This window comes from Dryas octopetala, chromosome 1 (genome assembly GCF_963921425.1).
Source record: "Dryas octopetala chromosome 1, drDryOcto1.1, whole genome shotgun sequence".
NCBI lineage: Eukaryota > Viridiplantae > Streptophyta > Magnoliopsida > Rosales > Rosaceae > Dryas > Dryas octopetala.
Window position 1 is genome coordinate 21,454,872 of NC_141366.1, and position 24,796 is coordinate 21,479,667.

General features: G+C 34.2%; 1 protein-coding gene across 1 annotated transcript; it reads left to right on the forward strand.

Annotated features, from left to right (window-relative positions):
* Positions 1-20,032: 20,032 nt before the first annotated feature.
* On the forward strand, positions 20,033-21,239 carry LOC147299093 (uncharacterized). Its single transcript, XM_086229211.1, has 2 exons — positions 20,033-20,195; positions 20,569-21,239. Exons 1-2 carry the CDS (start codon positions 20,060-20,062, stop codon positions 20,973-20,975), a joined length of 543 nt encoding a protein of 180 aa, XP_086085337.1. The 5' UTR covers positions 20,033-20,059; the 3' UTR covers positions 20,976-21,239.
* Positions 21,240-24,796: the final 3,557 nt, after the last annotated feature.

Here is a 24,796-nt window from a genome sequence, read left to right on the forward strand (position 1 = left end):
GGTTGAAAATTACTTGTAAGGCTCTCTCTTTACTATCCTTTGTGTGAGTTTCATTTTGTGGTTATTTTCGTAGAAATATAAAGATGAAATCAGCATAGGGTACTAGCATAAACAAAATAGAAGTATATCTGAGTGATATGCATTGCTTGGATCATCCATAAATATGTCATTTCATATCAAGAAAAAAAAAAAAAAAAAACCCCTAAATATGTCATTATTCCATTTGTTTTAGTTGGTTATGACATTTTGGGAAGGGGTGGGGGGAAGGAATTGAACTTGAGATTTTCTCTTTAGAGAAATTACCAACTGGGTTATGCCCTGGCTGCATGCCATATTTCCAAATTAGTGTAATGAATCTTTTATAATCTTAAAGATATCTAATTGACTTGGTACCATTGAATTTCTTCTTTATTTGAATCTGGGAGTAGGTGTCTGGGTTAATCCGGCCGCATGTCATAATTCCAACTTAGTGTACTGAATCTTTTATGTTCTTTCTAAAGTAGAGGTCTACAGATTTAGAGTTGACTAATTACCATTTATTTCTTTCTGTTTCTATGGGTTTGATTTTAATATTCATTTACTCTTCATAGGTGATATTTCTTATCCGATATATTTTTGGCTGTAGCCACAGCTTTTTGCTTTATGGGATTAAGCTGGTAGTTGCTTACGGAAATGTAAATATTGGAAGGAATTTTGACTTTTGCCAATTGGAAATCGTACTTCAACTTGAATCTTTTGAAATGAAGATTGAGTATGGGCTTGTTCCACATCTGGCTAAATTGATTTTTGGATCCAGTTAAGATGCTTGATTGTTCATTGCTTTGTTTATGATTTAGAGCTCATCTCCTGGCTCCTGATTGTTAGGAGCCAGGAGCACTGTTGAACTCATCACAGTTTGATAGTACCCTAGTGAATCACGATCCAGGAGCACTTTATCTGAAATTGTACTGTTCTTCCAATTTGGTAGTCTTGGCAATCCAGAATGCTACTTTTTTTTTTTTTTTTTTGTGTGTGTTCTGTTTTTGATTGAACATATAATAGTTTATGTCAAAGACTATAAATTATCATTTTTGGAGAGAGGGGCCAACACCATCAAAATTTATATAAGACCGTCTTCTCACATTCTCTTGTCTTATTGAAGCAGTCCAAAAGATCTTATCTTTCAATTCTTGTTTGGTGTACCATAGAAATTCATGTTTGAGGTTATTGTCTTACATTTTTAGGGTTCAGTCATTTGTATTATATTAATGCAAATAATGCCTGGTACGTCAGTTGGACCACTGACAGCTGGATCCAGTAATAAAAGAAAAGTGGGAAAGGAAAAGAAAAACCAAAATGTGATTCTGTGAATGTTAATCGTAATTGATATTGGAATCAAGATTTAGAGTAAATTATTGAGAAAATTGATGGTTTGTTAACAATTTAGCATTGAAGTGCATAATTGAAATTCTATTCCATTGTGTTTTTCCCCCCTAAAGATTCTTGATGGATGACCTATCCAAAAAGATAAAATGACAAAAGTTCTTGATGATCTGTTATGCTTGTTTTGGGTCTTGTTGAAAAAAGCGTAACAATTTGGGAAAAAGGTGTAACTTTACTTGTTGTATGTGTACTTGATACGTTGTGATAGGTTTTAAGCACATCACCTTTCATATGCCTTGCATGCTATGCATGTAGCACATTGTTCGATACACAGCCTAGCATAATGCATTGACAACTTCTTATGCATATCAAACCCCTCTTGGAGAAATTTTAAATAGCTGAGTATACAAGGTATAGTAGTTTTGCAATATGACTGATATCAATGATTTTCTACTTGGTTAAAAACTTTTTGAGTTCACCGCATAGTACTTGTATTTTTGTTTTATTGAAATGCTTTTTCTTCATCAAAACATCACCACCAGCCTCGAACCCAAGACCTTGCGGTTTCGTGCAAGCACTTAACCACAAGGCATTGAAATGCTTCTTCTGGAATATGTAACATCTTAAGACGAATACCCTGAAACAAGGGCCTGAGTAAATAGCACGGTTATTCTTATGTTTTGATCATATAATGTTCATTGTCTCTGTTGCCTTGAAAGTGAGTGACGGGTTTTTCCGCTTGTGATGCTTTGCATGTAAAGTAAGATTCTATGTTTTTTGTCTTTTCCCTTCCTGTTTTATTTTTCATTGAAAGGTTCCCATGGCGTTTGAGATCCTGGATTATCTAGTCATCAGCTTGGATAGCTGTAAACCATGTAATATGTGGTACTGTGGTAGACTGGTGGATGGGCCTGTCAAACTAAATATGTGAGGAACTATTTGGCTTTCTTTTCTAGTTTTCTTGGTACTTTGGTAGTCGAAATTATATGTTTTTGTGTTTTTTTTCCTGGTAGTAGAAAGTATTTGATATTTTGATTTTGTTGTTGGTACTTGGTAGTAAAAACTATTTGGTTTTAAAACAGATGGTTTGTTCTCTTGGATGCCATTGGTTATATGATTTATTATACTCTGCAAAATTTTTTTTTCTGAAAATGAGATTATGGACAAGCCTGTAAGTAACTAAGTATTATTGTTAAATTTAAGGACAAGCCTGCAAGGCAAATTTACTGGACCTTTTGCAGTTCTAATTCTGAGCTCGGACCTTCATCTTTGAATGTCAAGGTGATTCTTAAATTCCAAAGAGTTAGTGCTGGTCTAATTGAAGAGTTTGAACTTGTTTGGTTGGAGATAGTTGTTTTGTTCCTTATACATCGTTTGGAAGCCTATAATCCTAATTGGAAGAGGCAATTAGGATCATTTCAAACTGAGGTACTTTGACAATGGGTTGCATTGGGCTGTTTCACTCCCATAAGAAAATAATAATTGATAAAAAGTCTCTGGGCATAGTGGGACCCTTAAAATTTAAACATATACCAGATAGAGATTCCTGAAAATAGTTTGGTGCAAAAAGGACAATGCTGGGCCCAAATGCTGCATTTATTTAATTTATGTTTTGCCCTGTTAGGCATGCTTAGTACAGACATAAAATGACACTGACTGATGATTGATTCCAGCTCAGTTACCAATTTCTCATGCTACATGCCGACATCTAGTGCAGGAGAAGTTTTGGTGGGATCTTTGTTTATCTTTTTTGTTGAATAATATCTCTATGTACCTATTTCTTCTGCATTTTATCTCACTGTGCGCTTGAGAAGGGTGCGGATATACATTATCATGTGGAACTTTCATGTTTTTATTATTATTATATTTTCATGTGAATGGATCCTGGGCCATTAGATGAGTCACATTGAAGTTATGATGCTAGGTTTGGAGGTACTGGAATTAGCTAGTGTAATCTATTTTGGTTGTTGTGTTTCATGTGTCAGTGTAAATGGGATTGTGATTCTTTTTTTAAGCTGTATGAGTCTATTAGGTGAACTTATTATAGAATTGTTGCATTAATTTTGCATTTTCCTCCTACGTTGTAGACAATTTCTCTTGCATTTTTGCTCTTGCTACCTCACATCTCATGTAAGTTGTGTTCTCTTTCGCCTGCTGCATTGGTTTTTGGCTTTTGTGGGCTTGTTGTTTGGCCTTGTTAGGCTGTTTGGAAAATCCTATCCCCCAATATTGAAAGTTAAAAAGACAATCTTTGGGGCCTGAGTGTCCAAAGAACAAATTTAGGCGTTCGTAAAATCCATGATCCCTCTCACTTGGAAGGGGCACATCTTTATCCAACCAAGTCATGGGTGAACGTGGGCTACACTCAAAAACAGTTTAGAGAAACAGAAAATAACATTGATAAATAATATAAACAGGGCCAAGATTTGAAATGCATCTCAAAAAATAAAACGGTCCAAGGAAAAAAATTTACCTATATATTGTAGTGATATGATATCTCTTGAATAGAGAGATAAAGATAAGAGATGAGTGAAAGAGAGACTCAATGAGAGAGAGGAGATACCAACGGCAAAACTACTGAATTTGTAACTGAAGAAAAATATGTATGAAGAGGCTTTGACGGTTTGACCTCATAAAGATGTCCGTGCCCAGTCATTTGAAAAAAGGTGCATTGACTTTAGGTATTAAATTATAATGTTTTTTCATTTCAACTATTAAAATATTTATGTCATTTCACTTTAGGTACTAAATTTTAGTTTAGGTACCAACTTTAAAAAACATGATTATATTGAATTGTGACTATTTAACGGTCATAATTTTTTTATTGATTTATTGTTTTTTCAATATTTGCAAGGCTTAAACTTTAATATTTAGTCTTTGGGTTATAAGATTTCATCCCCTAAACATAAATCAAAAGTATGAAACCCTTAAAAATTTTGATTTTTTATAAATTTTAAATAGTCACAATTGTGACTGTTCGACAATTACAACTGTAACTGTTCGACAGTCACAACTGTATAACAAATTGATTTGTGACCTAATCTAAAATGTTTTACTCTAGGTTAGTACCTAAACTAAAAAAAATTAGTGTCTTGTTGTTTTATTAAAAAACTATTGATATTTGGTATTTAATCTTAATTTTTTATTTGAAAAACTAGTGTTAGATATGATGATAAAGAAAGCTACCAAAGTCTTTGAGAAACTTTTTAAAATGATTTATTTTATTGAGACATTTTATATTCTTGATCACGGTTTTGAAGAGTTGAAACAATTTTGACTCTTTTAAGCCTTTTTGGATGAATTTATGCTTCATATAACGATCACTAACTTAACCAGTTTAACTCTAAGAACATCAAGTTGAATCTAAATTGTGAAAAAAAAAAAAAAAAAAAGCTCCAACTCCATGCATATACATGATAAGTAACACATGAGGCCAGGAGGGGGCTCGTTCCCCTGCTCCATTTCTTTTGGAAAATTAGTTGAAAAGTAATGAATTTTAGGATTTTTACAAAAGTAGCCTATAAATCCATATTTTCGAGCTGTCTTCTTAAAAATCTCACTTGCCCATGTTTTTTGCTTTGAAATTCTAGCTCATGAGTATATATTTCTAGCTCCGCCTCTCAACACAAGTGTATTATTATTGTTGCTCAAGCCTGCTGAGCTCCTGAAAGATCGTGATACACATTACGCATGTGCAAATCAACCCTTAATTAAGCACGTGCACATTAACATATACACAAGTTGTCTTGGGGGATAAACTAAGAAAATGTCTGGTGATTAACTACAATCGATAAATGTACTTAATAATTAACATGCATGCTGCAACCAAAGCTTAATTATTATTATTTTTCGGTGCCAACTTCAGGACCTAATTGTATTTGTGGTGGGACAGTACTTGGGTCACACCACCCTCTAAAATTATAATTTTGGTAATACTAGCTTATGATCGGAATCATTCATTTTTTAGATCACCTATTATAGATTATTTCTGTAAAAAATCAACTTAATCAAAAATCGTTTGGTTATATAACTATTATCGATTAAATAGAAAAAACCAATGGTTTGGTCAAAAAATCATTCTTCAATCGAAATTCATCAATTTTTTTTACTTAATTGACAACAGTTATATAATTAAACGATTTTCGATTGATTTAATTTTTTACAGAAATAATCTTTAATGGTTATCTAAAAAGTGAACAATTTTAATCATATATCAATATTGTTGAAATAAAAATTTGAGAGGTGGGGTGACCTTGGTACCTAGGGTTACCCCAGTACTGTCCTTTGTCCTTTGTGATGGTGCTAGATAAAGCTTATGCCCCCGTCAATTGGCAATTGGCAATTGGCATGATTAATGGGTGAAGGAAGTATTAGGTAGCTACCATGCCTGGAACTGTCACTGTCATTAGATCGAGGTGTTTTAAGTGCAAACATATTAGTATATTACACTTTTCATAGCCAATGTGTAGTGTAAAAGCGTCTTTTACTAATCTATGCATCACTTTAAAAAGATTTTCTATCTCAAAAATGAGAAGAACACCCCGGGTGATACCACCTTCCATCCCCATCCTCCCCTTTTATCTTTTTCTTTCTTTCTCTCTCTTGTAATACCTCCTATCTCCTAACATGAGAATGGTAAGTTATTTTCTTCAAAAATTTATCACTTCAAAAGATGGGACAATCAATGCTTAGAGTAATTGTCATTTTATTATTTGTTTTTACCTTTAATTTGTTACTCTTAATATTATTATATTTATTTATAAAGTAAGACTCATATTTTAAATGGTTGCAAATAGTTGGATGCCAAATTTTATTCATTTAAAAGTCCGTCGACTCTAAATATATTAAGAAAAACTTGCATATAATGAGTGTATTTACCCTTATTCTTAAAATAAATAGTCACATAACTAATATGTGAAGAGATATTGTGAAAATATGAGTGTATATATATACCTATTATATTGCAAGTTTTTCTCATCATCTACTTTCTACTTTCTAGTTACCATTAATTGTCAGAAGATGTAATAAATGTTGAAGGGATTCTATCCTAACCTCATTCGTCGCAGCAAATAAAAAACTATGTGGCATATATAGCAAACTCAAGTTTAAATTTATCTGAGTATATGCTCTTACTGGCAAGTTAAGCTAGCCATCTCTTAGTATTCATGCCTGCCATTGAGTTGGAACTGTAATTTTTTTTTTTTTTTTTTTTTTTTTTTTATCAAAAGGCCTGTGGCCGAGTTAATGAGAATTTATAATATCTACACCTGCATGGAGAAGAGGCAATAACCAATGTGGTTGCACCTCCACCCAATACAACGGTTCAAGACAATTCAAGGCAAAATGTGGCATCCTATGAGCTACATTATTACAAAAACAGAGAGGAAAATTAAAAACAATGATCATATATATCAATTATATAATGATATACATGCATGGGTAACGCATGGGTGACATCAATATCCTAAAACAAACAAACACTCCAACATATGTTACTGTAGTCGTGTAGAGAAGGACCGGCCTTCAACCTCCCCATTAAATAATTTGTCTCGCCACAGCAAGAAAACATAGCTAGCATATATGCTTTCGATCATCTCCAAATTAGGTGTACTCATTTAATAATGTTTATTTCCATGCATAACAAAAGTTCAAAATCAAAATTTATTCTGACACTGATCAGATGTAATAAAAATCTAATATAACCTAGAATCGAAACTAACCTTTATGATAATCAACTTAGACTTTACAAAACCGTTTGTATGATGTTATATATATTTTTTTTATTTTTTGGTGAAGGATTGAAGCCTTAATGATGGAGCTCATTACATGATTTAATTTTTTTTTTTTTTTTATACCGTGATGCATGTGAAAACCAACCTGTACATGTTATATATCTGCCCCACATAAAATAAAGGATCTCCATATCAATGACAAATTAAAGCTCAACAAACCCTAGCCTCCATGAAAGAGGTTGGTGGGAAATACATCTGGCCTTTTGAGCATTCGATCTGCATGCCAACTAAGGAATATCAGATTCTGCAAAAGTCGCCAGCATTAATACTGTTTGGCAAATGGTTAAAATTAAGATTCCAAATCCCGAAAGCCCAAGCCTCCCTCATGCTTGCTTCCACACAACTTATCTCATCTCAATCAATGAATATTCAATTCTGATAGATATAAGAAAGATTATTAATAATTGTAGTATATATTGTACATGTATTATAATCTAGATAAATTGATACACCAAGTCAACATACTACATGAAATTACGGTTGTATAGAATTTTTTATTTATTGAAATCCCCCCTTGATCAACCGAAAACAACACACAGATCGAGTAATTAATTGATCAAGTAGGAATCTATTGGATAACTACTTATATCAAGATCTTCCTTGACGGCCTTTGAAAGAACCTTCTCCTTCCAATTACCTATGATTTTCTTCCAGAGCTAGCCGTCCATTAATGTTCGATCTGATACGTACGTGATAGGTCTACTTTCTTCCCAACCTGCAATAGGGAGCAGAGGACCAAGTACATCTCATGGCAACATGACAATTGAGACCAAGAGACAAGCTAGGTAGATTTTGTTGGAATTAAGGATTCTAATTGAATTCCATTCTTAAGTAGCTGCTTTAATAAAAGATTATGTTAGTTAATTAGTTACAAATGGTTTGAATTAATTTCTGACAGTTGGCACTGCCATATAGGACAGATGCATGAATGGTGATGATGTGATCACAGTCACTCCACCTCATTTACTTTGTAACGGTTTTCTTGTCCTTACATGGACATGCTTTGATATAATGAAATGGTTAGTGGCTGGCTCATCTTGAGCATCACGCATAATTTGTGCTCCCTCATTTTCTCTCTTCTCTCCTCCCTTTTCCTTTCTCTGTTTATCATTGCATCAGTGTTCAACATGGTATCAGAGCCCTAGGTTCGATCATCGAGCTGGGGCGTTGGTTCTGTGAAGGGCGAGTGAGAAATCCAACGAGAAATCTCAACATTCAGCTGCTATGGCTGGATCTGGAAATGGTGAGCTACGAGCTCCCATCTTTGATGGAACAGAGTATGAGTTCTGGAGAGTCAGAATGGTTACAATCTTCAAGTCCTATGGGATTTGGAAGCTTGTGGAAAAGGGGATTTGCATTCCAGAATCAAAGAAGAAGAAAGAGAAAGTTAAGAAGGATGGAGAAGCACTCAGTGTAGATGACGAAGAGGAAGTAGATTCTTACCTTGAGGAGCAATAGATGAAGGATACAAAGGCCTTAGGAATCATTCAAGGTGCTGTTTCAAGGGAGATCTTCCCTCGAATTGTCAATCAAGAAACTGCTAAAGGTGCATGGGACTTACTTAGAGATGAGTACCATGGAGATGAACAATCCAGGTCAGTGAAGCTCCAAGGATTGCGTAGAGAATTTGAATATATGAGGATGAGCGAAAATGAAACTTTGTCCTCATACTTTACCCGATTCTTTGACTTAACTAATCAAATGGAAAAGTTTGGTGAAACTCTTCCTCACCAACGAATGGTACAGAAAATTTTGATTAGTTTAACAAAGCTATATGATCCCATGTGTGTGATTATTGAGAGAACTATTGATTTAAATACAATATCAGTACATGAGGTTGTAGGGTCACTTAAGAGCTATGAACTCAGACTGGATAGGCATGAGGAAGATTCAGGCTATGCTGAGAAGGCTCTGGCTAGCATGAGTGTTTCATCAAACTCTCAAAATCGTCAAAACAAACCTTACAATCACAGTGGAGGAAAGAAAGGTGCCTGGAAAGGTAAACCCAAAAAGTGGGAAAATAAGTCAACTGCAAATGTGAAAGGAGTTGGAGCAGATGCAGGGAAGACCAAATGCAGAATCTGTGATAAGCTTCATTTTGGGGAATGTTGGTTTAAAGGGAAAATCAAATGTCACAATTGTGAGAAATTTGGGCACATGATGAAGGACTGCCATCAACCAAATAAAAGGGGACAGGTTGTCAACTATGCTAATCAGGTACAAGAGACTGCTACTATGTTTTATGCATGTCATAAAGCATCTGTGGAGAATTGTAAAGATGTGTGGTACCTGGATAGTGGTTATAGTAACCATATGACAGGGTGTGAGTCTCTACTTGTGAACATTGATCGAAGTGTGAGATGCAAGGTTAAAATGGGGACAGGTGATCTTGTTGAATCAATTGGCAAAGGCATACTACCTGTTAAAACCAAGAATGGCACAAGATACATTACTGAAGTAATGGTTGTACCTGGGTTAGATGAGAACTTGTTGAGTGTTGGACAAATGGTCGAGCATGACTATTGGTTGATCTTTGGAGATTTTTCTGCAAATATTTATGGAGATAAAGATTTTAAAAGTCTAGTTGTGAGTGTGCAGATGAAAGGGAACAGGTGTTTTCCCTTTGCTCTCGAGGACATTGGCTCTGAAATGGCAAACAAAGCCACTGTCATTGATTCCTCCTGGAAATGGCATAAGAGATATGGCCATTTAAACTTTGACAGCTTGTTACAATTGCAGGATAAGAATATGGTGTATGGACTACCTCAGATTGCTGGAAAGGATCATGTGTGTGAAGGATGTGCAGTAAGCAAGTCTCACATAAAAGCCTTTGACAAAGGGAAGGTTAAGAGGGCATCTAACCTACTTGAATTGGTACACACAGATGTCTGTGGACCAATGACTGAAACTATTGGTGGGAATAGATATTTTCTCACATTTATTGATGATAAATCTAGGATGTGCTGGGTCTATTTTCTGAGATGCAAATCTGAGGTGCTAAATGTATTCAAGAAATTCAAGTCAATGGTGGAACTGCAAAGTGGATTCATGATCAAGAAATTGAGAAGTGATAGAGGTGGAGAATATACCTCTTTGGAATTTGATCAATTCTGTGAAAAATTTGGAATTGAAAGACAATTAACAGTCTCTTACTCACCTCAGCAAAATGGCACTGCAGAGAGGAAGAATAGAACTATTGTAGAGATGGCTAAGGCAATGTTACATGAAAAACAAATGCCTAAGCATTTTTGGGGAGAAGCAATCAATACTGCAGTCTATTTACTCAATAGATGTCCCACTAGAGCTTTGAAAAATGTGACTCCATTTGAGGAATTCAGTGGAAGGAAGCCTGGAGTCAAACATTTGAGAATTTTTGGTTCCATTTGTTACACTCATATTCCATCTCAACGAAGGCATAAGTTGGATGAATCTGGTCAGAAGGGAGTTTTTGTAGGCTATGGCATCAGGGAAAAGGGGTATAGAGTGTATGATCTAAGAACAGCCAGGGTTATTGTCTCTAGAAGTGTTGTGTTTGATGAGTCTGCTTTGTGAAATTGGGAAAAGGAAGAGATTACATATACTACTGTGCCCTGGACAGATGGGGAAATTGAAGATGATATGTCTGCAAGCTCAGAATTGCCTAACCAAACTCAACACAGTGTGGAGGAATCCCCAAACAATGATCCTCCTGCTGCTGAAAATTCCTTGAGATCAGATTCACCTGAAGTCAACTCAAGAAATGAGATTGTGCTGACTGAAACTTATGACACTACTCCTTTAAAATGGAAGAACTTGAATGAAGTATTTGCTCATTGCAAACTTAGTGTCATTGAACCTGAAAGCTACTTTGATGCTGCAAAAGATCAAGCATGGCAAAAGGCTATGGAAGATGAGATCAATATGATAGAGAAAAATCATACCTGGGAACTTGTGTGTAGACCAGGAGATAAGCCTATTGTAGGAGTGAAATGGATTTTTAAAACAAAGCTTAATCTCGATGGCTCAATACAGAAACATAAAGCTAGACTGGTTGCAAAGGGGTACACTCAAAAGCCAGGAGTGGATTTCAACGAGACCTTTGCACCAGTAGCTAGATTGGATACAATCAGAACCTTAATTGCACTTGCAGCTCAGAAAGGGTGGAAGCTATATCAATTAGATGTGAAATAAGCTTTTCTCAATGGAGTATTAGAGGAAGAAGTTTATGTTGAACAGCCTGAGGGATTTGTGGTTTCAAATGCTGAAGACAAGGTGTACAAATTAAAAAAGGCTCTCTATGGACTTAAACAAGCTCCAAGAGCTTGGTATAGCAACATTGACTCATTTCTACTGCAGTGTGGTTTTGGAAAGAGCTCAAGTGAAGCAACTCTGTATGTGAGGCACAAAATGGGAAAAGGCACACTCATTGTATCCATTTATGTGGATGATATTGTATACACAGGGAGTGATAAGGAAATGATGGAGGAATTCAAACAAGAAATGATGAGAAGATATGAAATGACAGATTTGGGATTATTACATCACTTTCTTGGCATTGGTGTTGTTCAAAAGGAAGGATGTATATTCATTCATCAACGAAAATATGCCTCAAGTCTGTTGGACAAGTTTGGCTTAAAAGATTGCAAGCCTGTTTCAATCCCACTTGCCACTACAGATAAGCTACGAAAAGAAGATGGAAGCAAGGCTGCAGATGAAGGGTTATATAGGAAAATGATTGGCAGTTTACTTTACCTAACAGCAACTAGACCAGACATAATGTTTGCTTCTAGTTTGCTGGCTAGGTTTATGCATTGTCCAACCTCCAAGCATCTTGGAACTGCCAAAAGGGTACTGAGGTACATCAGTGGTACAATTGACCATGGAATTCTATACAGAAAAGGGGAATCAGCACTTCTAATTGGCTACTGTGATAGTGATTGGAGTGGTGATGAAGATGACATGAAATCAACCTCTGGTTATGCATTCTCTTTTGGCAGTGGTGTTTTCTCTTGGGCATCTGTAAAGTAACAAAGTGTAGCATTATCCACTGCAGAAGCCGAGTACATGAGTGCAGCAGAAGCCACTACTCAAGCTATCTGGTTGAGGTTTGTTTTACAAGACTTTGGTGAAGAACAAATGGATCCAACCACTATAATGTGTGATAACACCTCTGCTATTGCAATGACAAGGAACCCTGTGTTTCATCAACGATCAAAGCACATTAAAAGGAAGTTTCATTTTATCAGAGAGGCAATGCAGGAAGGGGAGATTGATCTTCTATACTGCAAGAGTGAAGATCAAATTGCAGATATATTCACCAAGGCTTTAGCAAAGGAAAGGTTCTGTTTGTTGAGAAGTATGCTTGGAGTGAATTCAATTAAAACCTTAGAAGGGAGTGTTGGAATTAAGGATTCTAATTGAATTCCATTCTTAAGTAGCTGCTTTAATACAAGATTATGTTAGTTAATTAGTTACAAATGGTTTGTATTAATTTCTGACAGTTGGCACTGCCTTATAGGACAGATGCATGAATGGTGATGATGTGATCACAGTCACTCCACCTCATTTACTTTGTAACGGTTTTCTTGTCCTTACATGGACATGCTTTGATATAATGAAATGGTTAGTGGCTGGCTCATCTTGAGCATCACGCATAATTTGTGCTCCCTCATTTTCTCTCTTCTCTCCTCCCTTTTCCTTTCTCTGTTTATCATTGCATCAGTGTTCAACAGATTTTTATGGCCCCAAAGGGTGTGTTTGTATAGAGAATTTAAAATTAAATTTGGTATTTAGACAAAACTCGAGATTTAAGGAATTAATGATACAAAAATTCTATGTGTAGTACGTCTTGTTTAATTAACTAAAGAACGGATGTGGGTCTTTTATGATTTTTTGTAATATTTTAAACCATTTTTGACATGGTTCACAATTTTGGAGTATAGGGTTCTATTTTTAGGGTATCAAGGTTATATTTTAGGCACAAAACTCAAAAGTTAAAACATAAAATCTAACTAAGGAACGGGAGCTCAAAACTATGAGAGTTAAAACCGAGGAACGAGTCTTAATTGACAAGTTATACCATAAAGTATTAAATTCTACCAAAAATAAGATGTAAAAGTGAAAAAAATTCATAAAATATATGTGTCAGTTTTTAATTAGAGAAAGGACATCTTGCTGAGAAAAAGACTAATTAGTTATATATTCTAGTTTTCTTATTAAGTTCATAGTATGTATGGCTAACATAAGGAACAAAAGATAAGTAATATATAAGTGAGCTAGAGACTACATATATATTTAAGGGTTGGATTTACTTCAACACTGTATCGGTTTTACAATCATATTAAATCCACCATTAAATATGTTGTCATTTACTTATCTCTCATATTTTGTTCCTTATATTAGTCGCTTGTAAAATATTCATCAACAAAAGAAAATTTTCAGTTTACCTGGATACCCCTGGTAATAAATTGGTATTTGAAGACCATAAATTCCGACACTAAATTTGGTATTAATTAAGAAAATTTAAAATCTCAACCCCAAACACCAACCACCTCTCATTCCCAACACCAACACCGTCACCATCTAGCTCACTGTTGCCTCCTATTATGGGCCAGTTTGGTATTGCTGTGAGAAAAAACAGCTGTGAAGTAAAACAGCTGTGAAGTAAAGTCAGCTGTAAAGTAAAGCAGTTGAGTGTTTGGTAAACTATATTTTCAAAAGTGTTGTGAGTGCAAAAAACAGTATCAAAGTGTTTGGTAAATGTTAATATAAAAATGCTGTGACTGTGTATAATTACTAAAATGGACATGATGCTGAAAGTGCATTTCACTTATTTGTTTGGTAAAAATAATATGTTTTTTTACTTGTTTTTGAAATTTTTGACTACAAATTTTTATTAGCATTAATTTTTCTAAGAACAACATTATTAAATAAGTATGCCTATTATTTTTTTAGGTATATTATAATTTTAATCCTATAAATAAAATATCATAATTAATTATCATAATATAAAATATAACTAACAATGGACATATTTTTTAATTTAAAATAAACAAATAAAAATCATAGAAATCAATGAGGGTATTATGGGTAAAATAAAATATTCATTGTTACTGTGAGTCACTGCAGCTTTCAAAAGTACCTAGAAACCTGCTTTCTGTTTTTGTTGTGGGGAGTTGAGAATTGTGGAAAAAAGCAGTTTTTTATTTTTTTACCAAACACCAAAACTGCTGTAGATGATTGAGAATTGTCATCCACAGCAGCTTTTTGAGTCTTCCACCGCAATCCCAAACGGGGCCTATATATGAATCTATGATATATGCTTAATAGCTTAAATTAAGTACTTAAACAAACAAAAAATTAATTAAATTCTTGGACTTTGAATATATTCCATCATTTTCAAATTCCCTGAGAATATGCAATCAAACTCCCTCATTCAAAAACTTGCAGCGTGAAATTTCATTTGAGAGGAAATCATGATTTCAATTTTAGGGATTTAATTAATATTAGACTTTTTTATACTAATAGTCTAATACCACTCATAATATAGGGTGTGTGCACATTTACCATCTGATTTTATTTTATTTTAAGTATTTATCACCCAATCTTTTCTTCGTGTGACAAATTTGCCAACAACACTGCCACTACCTCCATCACCACCCTCACTACCACCACTACTACAACCACCACCATTGTTGCCACCACCACGTACACCACCCTAACTGTCATCATCACCACACCTTTGCCTCCACCACAATCGTACAACTATTGCTATTAGCCTATTATCACCGTCCTCACTTCTATTATTATTGTTACTACCACCACACCTTAATTACCTCTACCATTATTATCATGCAGGCGCTTTAAAATTTCTTCATGCCTAATAGGTTAGCCAAACAATAAAAAATTCTATGCATTTAAATTTCATCTTTTAAAATTTCGTCATTTTAAAATTGCTTAGAACTTCCAAACTTGTTCAATAAAACACACCATTAATTCTTTTACAAATGGAGTCCATAGTTGTATTTGAGTTTATGAGGTCTAACATTACGACATTTCGAAGATTACAAAGGTGCATGTAACATTACAATCTCCAAATATTCAGGATCATCCTTTTTGTTATAGCTTCTCCTCATAAGATATTAATTATATATAACTCAAAATCAACCGATTTTGAGTTATTGAGGTCACGAGGACATGTTGTGTTTTCATGGTTGGAGAGAAAGTACGACCTAGCTAGCTACTTTGTGTGTCAATTAATTTGGCATGTTGGGTCCATCTGGCCGGACTGAAGGGTACCTATCGTGAAGAAACCAGTTAATGGAAGGACATTGCATATATGATATATGCAACTTAATTCCTTGCGGTGGTACCCCAACCACAATTTTACTTGGAGGCTTTCATTCTCTACTTATTGGCCTAGCCATCTACGATTCACTTAATTAATTAGTAGGATGCCCCTACTCGATCACATTCTCCATCCACTTGGCCCCTCAAATTTTGGAATCCTAATTCTGTGCTTTCTTCTCTTATACTTGTAATTAATTAGGGGTGAACATTTTGGACACACGATTCGAATCCAATACTGCATTAGTAGGTTTGGATTGACCATACCTTAACACGAATATGGAAAAATGTCCATTCATAAAAGGTAAAATAGTAAAATAAACATGCAATTTTTTAAACAAAAATAACAAAAGAAGACCTAAAGTTATCTCTTCAACAACTGATCTATTTATCCATGTACAAGATCAGTAGTCCAGATTGACATACAGTTTAGCAATAAAACATATTAAATAGCCTAACAAGATAACATCCTCTATAATACAAAATAACATCATATTTTCAAGTAGAAACACGTCATTGATTTGGCAGAAAGAAGATGAAAGGAGGTGGAGATGTAAAGATACTTCATTTTGAACGACATAACTTAATGCATCAATCGGCCAGTAGGGTACGATTTTCAGAAGATACATAAATGAGAGCTGATCGATGATATATCAACAACCATCCTGCAATGAAATTAATGTTTCTCTTCAGCAATTTGACCTTACCTGCCGTCCAAGTTAATTCCAAAATAAAATCGGATTGACTTTTGGAATCAGGTTGGTGTTGAAAGTTTGATTGGTATGTGGATTCCTCTATATTTTAGCTACTAATTATTTTAAGGATTGGTATTCCTCTATATATAAGTATTTTTATGGCATTCCTCTATATTTTTGCAAATTAAGGAGTAGTTAGTTAGAGCTCCAAGAGGTTACATATATATCCCTTCATTCTCAGTCGTTTTGGTTGAAATATTCACTGCAATAAATTAGCCATCCATCTTAGAGCATGTGCAATGGTGATCAATTGGCATCTATTGACTATTTGAAACAGAAATAATTTGTAATGAGGTGTCAATTGACAATAGATGAATTGAAATGACAATTGATAGGTAAAAAATTTGACTTGCCAATTGATTTAGAATTGCACCAAAAAAGTGGAGGGATCTACTGTGGGAAAAAGTGAAAGGAGGAGAGAGATTGTATCATGTGGCTTGGTTATCAAAGTTTTTTTTTGCCATGAATTATGGTTTTATTATATGAATTAATGTATCAATATTTTATTATATGAATTATAGTTTTTTATTAATAGGGTTATTTTATAGTGTATACTTTATAATATAAAATAGAGAAATTTAAATTTGGGTATGAATTTAAATTAATAAAAAATATTAAATATTAGGCTCATTTTAAAGATCTCATTGAGATCATTAACTATTGACTTATGTGGTTGACTTAAATGTTAATAATTATAAACCCCCTAGTTAGAGAGAAAATCTCTCATAACTTCCACACAAAATTTATCTCTCCCATAACCCCCAATTTTACACTTAATATTTTCCTAAACCCCCTAGTCAACTAATACCCAGCCAAGTTTGACTTCTTATCTTTTAATTTTCTAGTTTCACCATTTTTCTTTATTTTCATTTTCCATTTGTGTGTGTTTTCTCTCTTCCATCTGTGTGCTCTCTCTCCCCTTTGCGTTCTCTCTCTCCCTGTTGAAGTCACCGGCGCGTGCGCCGCCGTCTGGCGATGGTTGTCGACGATATTGGTCCCATCATGCTCGCCTCTCCTCCCTCTTCCTCTCCTTGCCCTCTACTCTCCGCGAAACATAACATCATCGCAGGATCAGGTCTAGGCAAACCCGAGCTCCCTCACCGGTGATCCGCCAATTCCGGCGACAACGAGGTGCCGGACCGGTTGGGTTCTTTTCGCCTCTTCCTCCTCTATCTATCCATGGCCTTCTTTTTCCTAGAAAACCCACAGAAACTCAAATGCAACCCGAAGTCCGATCGTCATCTCCGGTAGTGACTTCAAGATTCCGGCGACATTGCAGCCGCTCTCCACTTCTAGAAGCTTCCTCTCGACGTGGTGAGTATGATGGTGGTCTCGAATTCTCCAACTGACCACTGTGGACGGCGAATCGATGCCAAAAAGGTCCGAGACTTACCTCCGCTGTTGCCGGAGATTCCAGCGGCGGATTGAAGTGGTTCTGGTCTCATTCTTCTCCCCTCAACAGTCTCTCTCTATTGGTATACAAATTTGGATTCAATTGCTTTGAATTTCAAAAGCCCTAATTTGAAATTGATTTGTGAATATGTTTGTGAAAAGTATAGTTTGTGAATATGTTTTAATTGAATTTGTTATTAATTAGATATAAATATGGGTTTTTTAATTGATTTATAAGTATATACAAATTTACTTCATTTATTGATTAAACAGTTTCAATTTGTGAAACAGTTTCAGTTCGTGAAACATGAGTTTTAAATGAATTTTGAATGAAATTGTGGTCCTGAAATATGATGAATCAAATTTGCAGGTAGAAACAGATCGAGGCAGTGGCGGCTGTCGTATACTCGTCGCGCATGAGGTGATCAGACGACGTTATCTAGGGTTTTAGTTTCACTAAATTCAACTTCACTGAATTCAGTTTCAGTGCATTTACTGAACTGAATTTGAATTTAATGAATGCACTGAATTGAATTCAGACTAAAACTGAATTCAGACTGAAACTGAATTTAGTCTCTAGTGAAATACTGAATTGATATAATTGTTATTTTTTGTCAAGTAAATGTGTAATTATTTTTTTTTTCGTACAACATAATGGTGTAATTATTTTTTTATTCTAGTTAATAATAATGTAAAATTATATTTTTTTAGTGTAACTGAATTTCTGAAATTCAGTTTCACTGATCCATGTCAGCGCGCGTCCGAGAGTGCGTCAGAGTATGTCAGCGCGCGCGTAAGAAGGGTAAAAAAGGTATTATAAGTTTTAGAAGGTTTTGGGAGAATTTCTAAATGGGTGGAGATTTAGGAAAATTTTTAGGTTGGTTAGGGGGTTTAAAATTACCCACTATTGACTTAAAACAAAACATATATATTTGTGTCAAGTCAATAACTAAAAAAAGAGGTCAATAGGCTTGTATTAAATTGCCTATTGACCTCAACCATTGCACCTACTCTAAGAGTTAGGAAACGTTAATGATCTTTAACGAAAGCTGTGAGAAAGATAGTATCTACTTAGGATTTACTAGTTAGGCTAGATAAAAAAATGGATTCACTAGTTAGGCAAATTAATCTAGTTAAGAGGAGAGAGAGAGAGAGAGTTCTCTCCTGAATTTGCTTTATATATTTTTTGTTTTTGTTCAAAATTCGCTTTTTGCTTTTGGTAAAAACAAAATCCCAATATATGTTAGCCAAAATAAAGAATATTGTTATTTTTTTAATGAAAGATAAAGAATATTGTTGGAACACATTTTAAGTTTTAACACTAGTTAGGTAATTAACAAAAGAAAAAGATTTTGTACCTTATTAGTGCACATTGCACAACATCTATCTGCCCTAATTCTATGTGGCTTGAAGCTTTGAAGCTTTGAACGAATGTTCAAAACTTCAAACACTGCAGTTGCAGAAAAAGAAGAAAGGAAAATAAAAGAGCTAGGTGGGTCCAGGACGTGGAAAAAAAAGGATCAGCACGTGGGTTTTTATATTGTTTTTTTTTTAATACGTTAACATTTTAACATTTTATTTATATATTTGTCATCCAGCATGTTGCCATGTGTGCCTTACATAATCGCCACATCATCATTTAATGAAGTAATAAACAAAAAATTTAACGGAGGTACCTAAAAGCCAAGACTCTGAAATTAAGGTAGCTTAAAATTAATTTTTGAACTTGAGATATCAACTTATAATAGACCCTGAACTTGAGGTACTAAAATGTAGTTTAACCAATTAATTATAATTAACCTTCCAAAATATCAGTAATTAGCTAGTCTGACAGACTTCACAGTCCATAAGTCGATCTGTTAACCTTCATGTATATATCTGGTGCAGAAGTTAGCTAGCCTCAGCTGTTTGTTTTTCCTCCGATTATTTTTTTGCTTAATTTTTAATTATAGTTGTGTATTTATAATTTAAGAATAAGGAATAAAAAATAAAATGGACTTATAGTAATTTTTAAATGTCAATGAAATTACATAAACTTTTAAACTTATATTAATTATACGATTAAATTAAAACAAGTCAAAAAAAGAAAAACAGACAACATAAATTTATTTATGAAATTAATTAATTAACTTTCCAAAATATCAGTACTAGCTAGCCTGACAGACCTCGTAGGGCATCTACGTGAAGGTAGCTAACCTCAGCTGGAGGTGACAAGCAAAATTAAAATGGAAAACCAGAATCTCACATGCCAATAAATCCAGGGAAAGTAAAATTAAAAGCTCTTGACGGTCAGACCAACTACTAAACTTGCGCACTGTGGCCTTTCATTTAATGTGGTCTTGTTCATATCTTGTATTTATAAGCTGCAGTGTGTAGCTATGTTCTCTTCAAATATATTAAGTTTGCCTTTGTTTCTGTAAAATCATTGCTTCCATGGCTCTTTCCCAAGTGCTCACAACACTACTTCTCTTTGCTGCCTTGGCTCTTGCAAACATTGAGCTTTCCACATGCCAAGTTGTGAAGGCCAAGGTCACTTGCCTTGATTGCAAAAACAAAGATGATTTCTCAGGTTTAAGTTTTTGTCCATATATATATATTTTACCCTATCTAGCTATATAAATTTCTTTCTTTATATATTCCTGTTTATCCTAGCTTATATTTTCATGTTTAACAAGCCTAAAGCCCTTAAAAAAAATTTGCATCTTGGAGGTCATATTTCATCAAAGTGCCATTTTGTAACATTTTTGTTTTTTATATTTATTTTTATCAAAGATAAAAGAATGAGAGGATAATGAAATGAAGAGAATGTGATTAGAACAAAAGTATTTTTTAAATATATATTGTCTTCAAGTTTTAGTTTTATCTATTCTTCTCATGATCTCTAGCTCATCTCACAGCTTATTTCTCATATATATTTTGTCTATATCTCTATAATGTTTCAGGAATTAAGGTTTTGGTGAAGTGTGATCAAGTGAAAAAGTTGGCAATGGCAACCACAGAAGAAGATGGCTCTTTCGAGGCCAAGCTCCCATCAGACAACAACCCAAAAGCTCCTACAGCTCTGCACTGCCTTGCCAAGCTTGTTGGAGGACCCAACCAGCTCTATGCCTCAAGGAAAGCCATGGTGTCTGAGATTGTGAAGACCCACGAGGAGTCCAATTCCTACACCATATCAACTCCTCTTGGGTTCTCCACATCATGCCCTTTGGCCATAAAAGATGGGGATTGCAAAGCCAAGATTAATGAGTTTGGTTCATCCAAGACTGTTGATCTGCCTGTGCCACCTGAGTGGGGCTTGGCACCCACTAGCTATTATGTTCCTTTCATCCCAATCATAGGCATTCCTTAAGAAAAATATGATGATTAATTAGTAGGGGGATATCCTAATTTCATTATCTATATAATATATAATATATGTTGTGTGTATGTTTTTTCTTTTACTTTTGTGCCCCCTAAGAGTAGCTTCTGGAAGTGTGGTTAAGTTTTTTTTTTTTTTTTCGTCTTTTCTTTTTTCTCCTAGGTCTCAAACCTAGATGGCTAGGAGGTATTCTAGCAGTTTGTTATCTTTCTTCACTCTATATAGTTTAAATGTACACATTACAAATATATAAATTAAGTGTTACTTCTTGTTGTATAAATACTGTTAATTTTGATCTGTGTTGACTTCTGGTCACAAATTCACTAAGGACAATTTTTACTTAGATCTGAAATTTTTTTACAAGACCAATAAACACAATACGAACACAAAATTCAATAATGAGTTAAGTTTATCGGGTTATATTATGTCCATATGCGAAATTCAATGCAATTATATTTAATTTCTTAGGCGTAATAAAACTAGCCTCTTAACAATGCGTGTTAATGGGATTTTCTAATTATACATTTGTTAATATTATTGAAATTTCACTGATCTTACCTTTTTTTGTCCTTAGTATATATTTTTTAACTCCTCACTTTTTCCACTTCTAAAACTTAAATCCATTCGCAGTTGTTGGGTAACCTACTTGGAAAGGTCGTAAAATTACCCACAATGTACTCAAATTCAATCTCTCCTCTCCCCAACTTAAAAAAAAAAAAAAAAAAAAACTTAAATCCATTCATTCGATCATAAGGTAATGGGCTTGCTTTTCTTAATATTGTTTTAACTATGTAATTTTACAATTATATTCTCATTTATTAGATTGGTTTTATTTAACTGTGTGTTTAACAAAAGCTATTTTAGGCAATTCAAAATTTGATGAAGCTGGTAAGCTCCTGACTTTATATATAAAGGTCCGTTGATTTTAGGTACCAAATTATAATGTTTTTTTCATTTTAACTACCAAAACATTTATGTCATTTTACTTTAGGTACTAAATTTCAGTTTAGGTACCAATTTTAAAAAACATGGTTATATCGAGCTGTGACTGTCTAACAGTCATAACTTTTTTATTGATTTGTTGTTTTTTCAATATTTGCAAGGCTTAAACTTTACTGTTTAGTCTTTGAGTTATATGACTTCATTCCCCAAGCCTAAATCAAAAGTATTAAACTCTTAAAAATTTTAAATTTTTATAAATTTGAAACAGTCACAGTTTAATCACAACTGTGACTGTTCGACAGTCACAACTATATAACAAACTGATTTGTGACCTAATCCAAAATGTCTTACTGTAGGTTAGTACCTAAACTAAAAAAAATTAATGGCTTGCTGCTTTATTGAAAAACTATTGATATTTGGTATTTAATCCTAATTTTCTATATATATAATAGCAAAAGTTATTTTGAGCAATTCAAATGGTGAAGCCTATAAGCTTATCACTTTATAATAGAATATATTTTTAATATATATAGGGTAAAAGCTAAACCTTTGTAGAACATTTAATATATAGTGTTTGGTTATTTTACGACAGATGCATGCATTTTCATTCCTCTCATATCTATTGGCAAGTTAATTCTGTGGTAGATAAATTGCTAGCTAATGTGGGTTTGGCATCATCGATTTTTTTTTTTTGGGCCAATTGGCATCATCGACTTTAATTATTGTCTCATGCTAGTCCAATTGTTGTTTTTCCTCTGTTGTGTGTTGACCATCTAGGCTTTTACTGCCAACAGAATTTCTGGATGAAACTTGGGTTTAACATGAGATTGTAAATCTCATCTTACTTAAGTGTTTTGCTTAGGAATTAGATGGAATTTGTCAATTTTTTTTGCACCGGAACTAATCTAGTAATCTTAGAGAAGTTCAAATATGAGATTTTAAAATGTAATATGAGAGTTTCAAATTGCATTTCTAATTTTCATCTAATTATATGCTATTTCAAAAGAATTGATTATAGGCTTATAGCAATAGTTCATGAATTATACCTCGAGTATCATTTTAGTTCATGAATTTCATTTGGGAATTCTAGAGTCCATAAACTATTGCAAGAATATCACTTTAGTCTTTTTTGTAGTTTATGTGCGCACGTGACCCATACTTGAGAGGTATTTAATTTGGTCCTCATAGTGCCCTACCCCTTCTCCAACATGTCATCTATCCCTTAAACAATAATTTTCAAAATTACTAGGAAAAATAAGGAAGCAACCAACAAATGGATAAGGACGGGATTAATGAGTAAAGGCGGGATATATGTAAAGGCTGGATGAGACACTGGACGAGGGATAAGGCATTGTGGGGACGAAAATACCCCTCAAATATGGGTCACGTGCGCGGCATGGGCGTTTTAGACAGAAAATGTAACATAATTTTAAAAAAGAGAGTGATACTCTTGCAATAGTTCATGCACTCCAAAATTTCAAAATAAAATTCATTGACTAAAAGTGATACTCGGGATATAATTCATGGATTATTGCTATAATTAACTCTCTCTTTTTTTTTGGTACATTGGAAAAAATCGAATCCTGGACCTAATCTAATCCTAACCCTTGCCCCACCCACCATCATCACTTGAGCTAACCCCAAGAACTTATAATTAACTCTATTTCAAAATTTAATTATAATGAGACTTTGTCTAGCTCTAAACCGGGGACTTGGAGCCCCAAACCAGAGACGCCAAACCCGGACATGAGATCGCAAACCCAAGACTCAGACTTGGGTTCCCTACTCGAGACTTAGGACTTGGGACCCCTGGACATCGAGCCCTGAACATCGAAATTGGAATCGAGACTGAGGACCTGGACTTCGAACCTCGAATTTCAAACTTGGTTCCTCAGACTACGCATATGGAACCCAAGACCCAAGTCTGAATAGGTTTACTAAACAAATCACTTTTGAAATCCCATCACTTTAAATTCCATCATTAAATTTAAGGCTTAGTTTTGTATTGTTGCGAGAAAAAATAGCTAAGTAAAGTCAGCTGTAAAATAAAGCAGTTGAGTGTTTGATAAACTATGTTTTCAAAAGTGCTATGAGTGCAAAAAACAGTATCAAGATGTTTGGTAAATTAATGTAAAACTTTTGTGGTTGTGTATAATTATTAAAATGGATATGATGCTGAAAGTGCCTGAAATGAGAGATAACCCGTTGTCATTTTGAATAAAAATTGAGGGTATATTGGGCAACTCAAAATTTTTATTTAATGGGGCCCACAACTTTCATTCACAACAATTTTGTGAATGACTACTTTTCAAAATTATTGTCAATGGCTAGAATTGTGAGACACTATAGCTTTTGTTTTTATTACCAATACCAAAACTATTGTAAGTGACCCATAATTATCATCTACAACAGCTTTTAATTGTCCAACTACAATCTCAAACGGGCCTTAAGTTCTATCAATTTGCAATACTTTGATATTTCAAAGTATTTCATCCAGACACACACTTAATGGTTTTACTTGGGTTTTTTGTGACTAGTCTTATATTGCTTTTGACTTTTTTCAGTAATAAAATTTTGCCCCGGGGGTCTTCTTTCCTATAGAGTTGTTGATGCAAATTTTTGGATCAATAGGAAGAGAAAAGAAGTAAAATCACAATCGCGCAAAAACAAGGTATTCACATGTGTCACTCAATTTGAGCTATGTTCACGGATGATAGTATCATTGTACATTTGTACTCCACTATTTTGGAATATTACATTGTACATGTAGAGAGTGTTATATTGTTTAGCTTGTGCAGTAGTGAATATCCCTCCAACTTGGGATGAAGGGCCTTTATATGGGCAATCTTCTCTCTTCATGCTCTTCAATG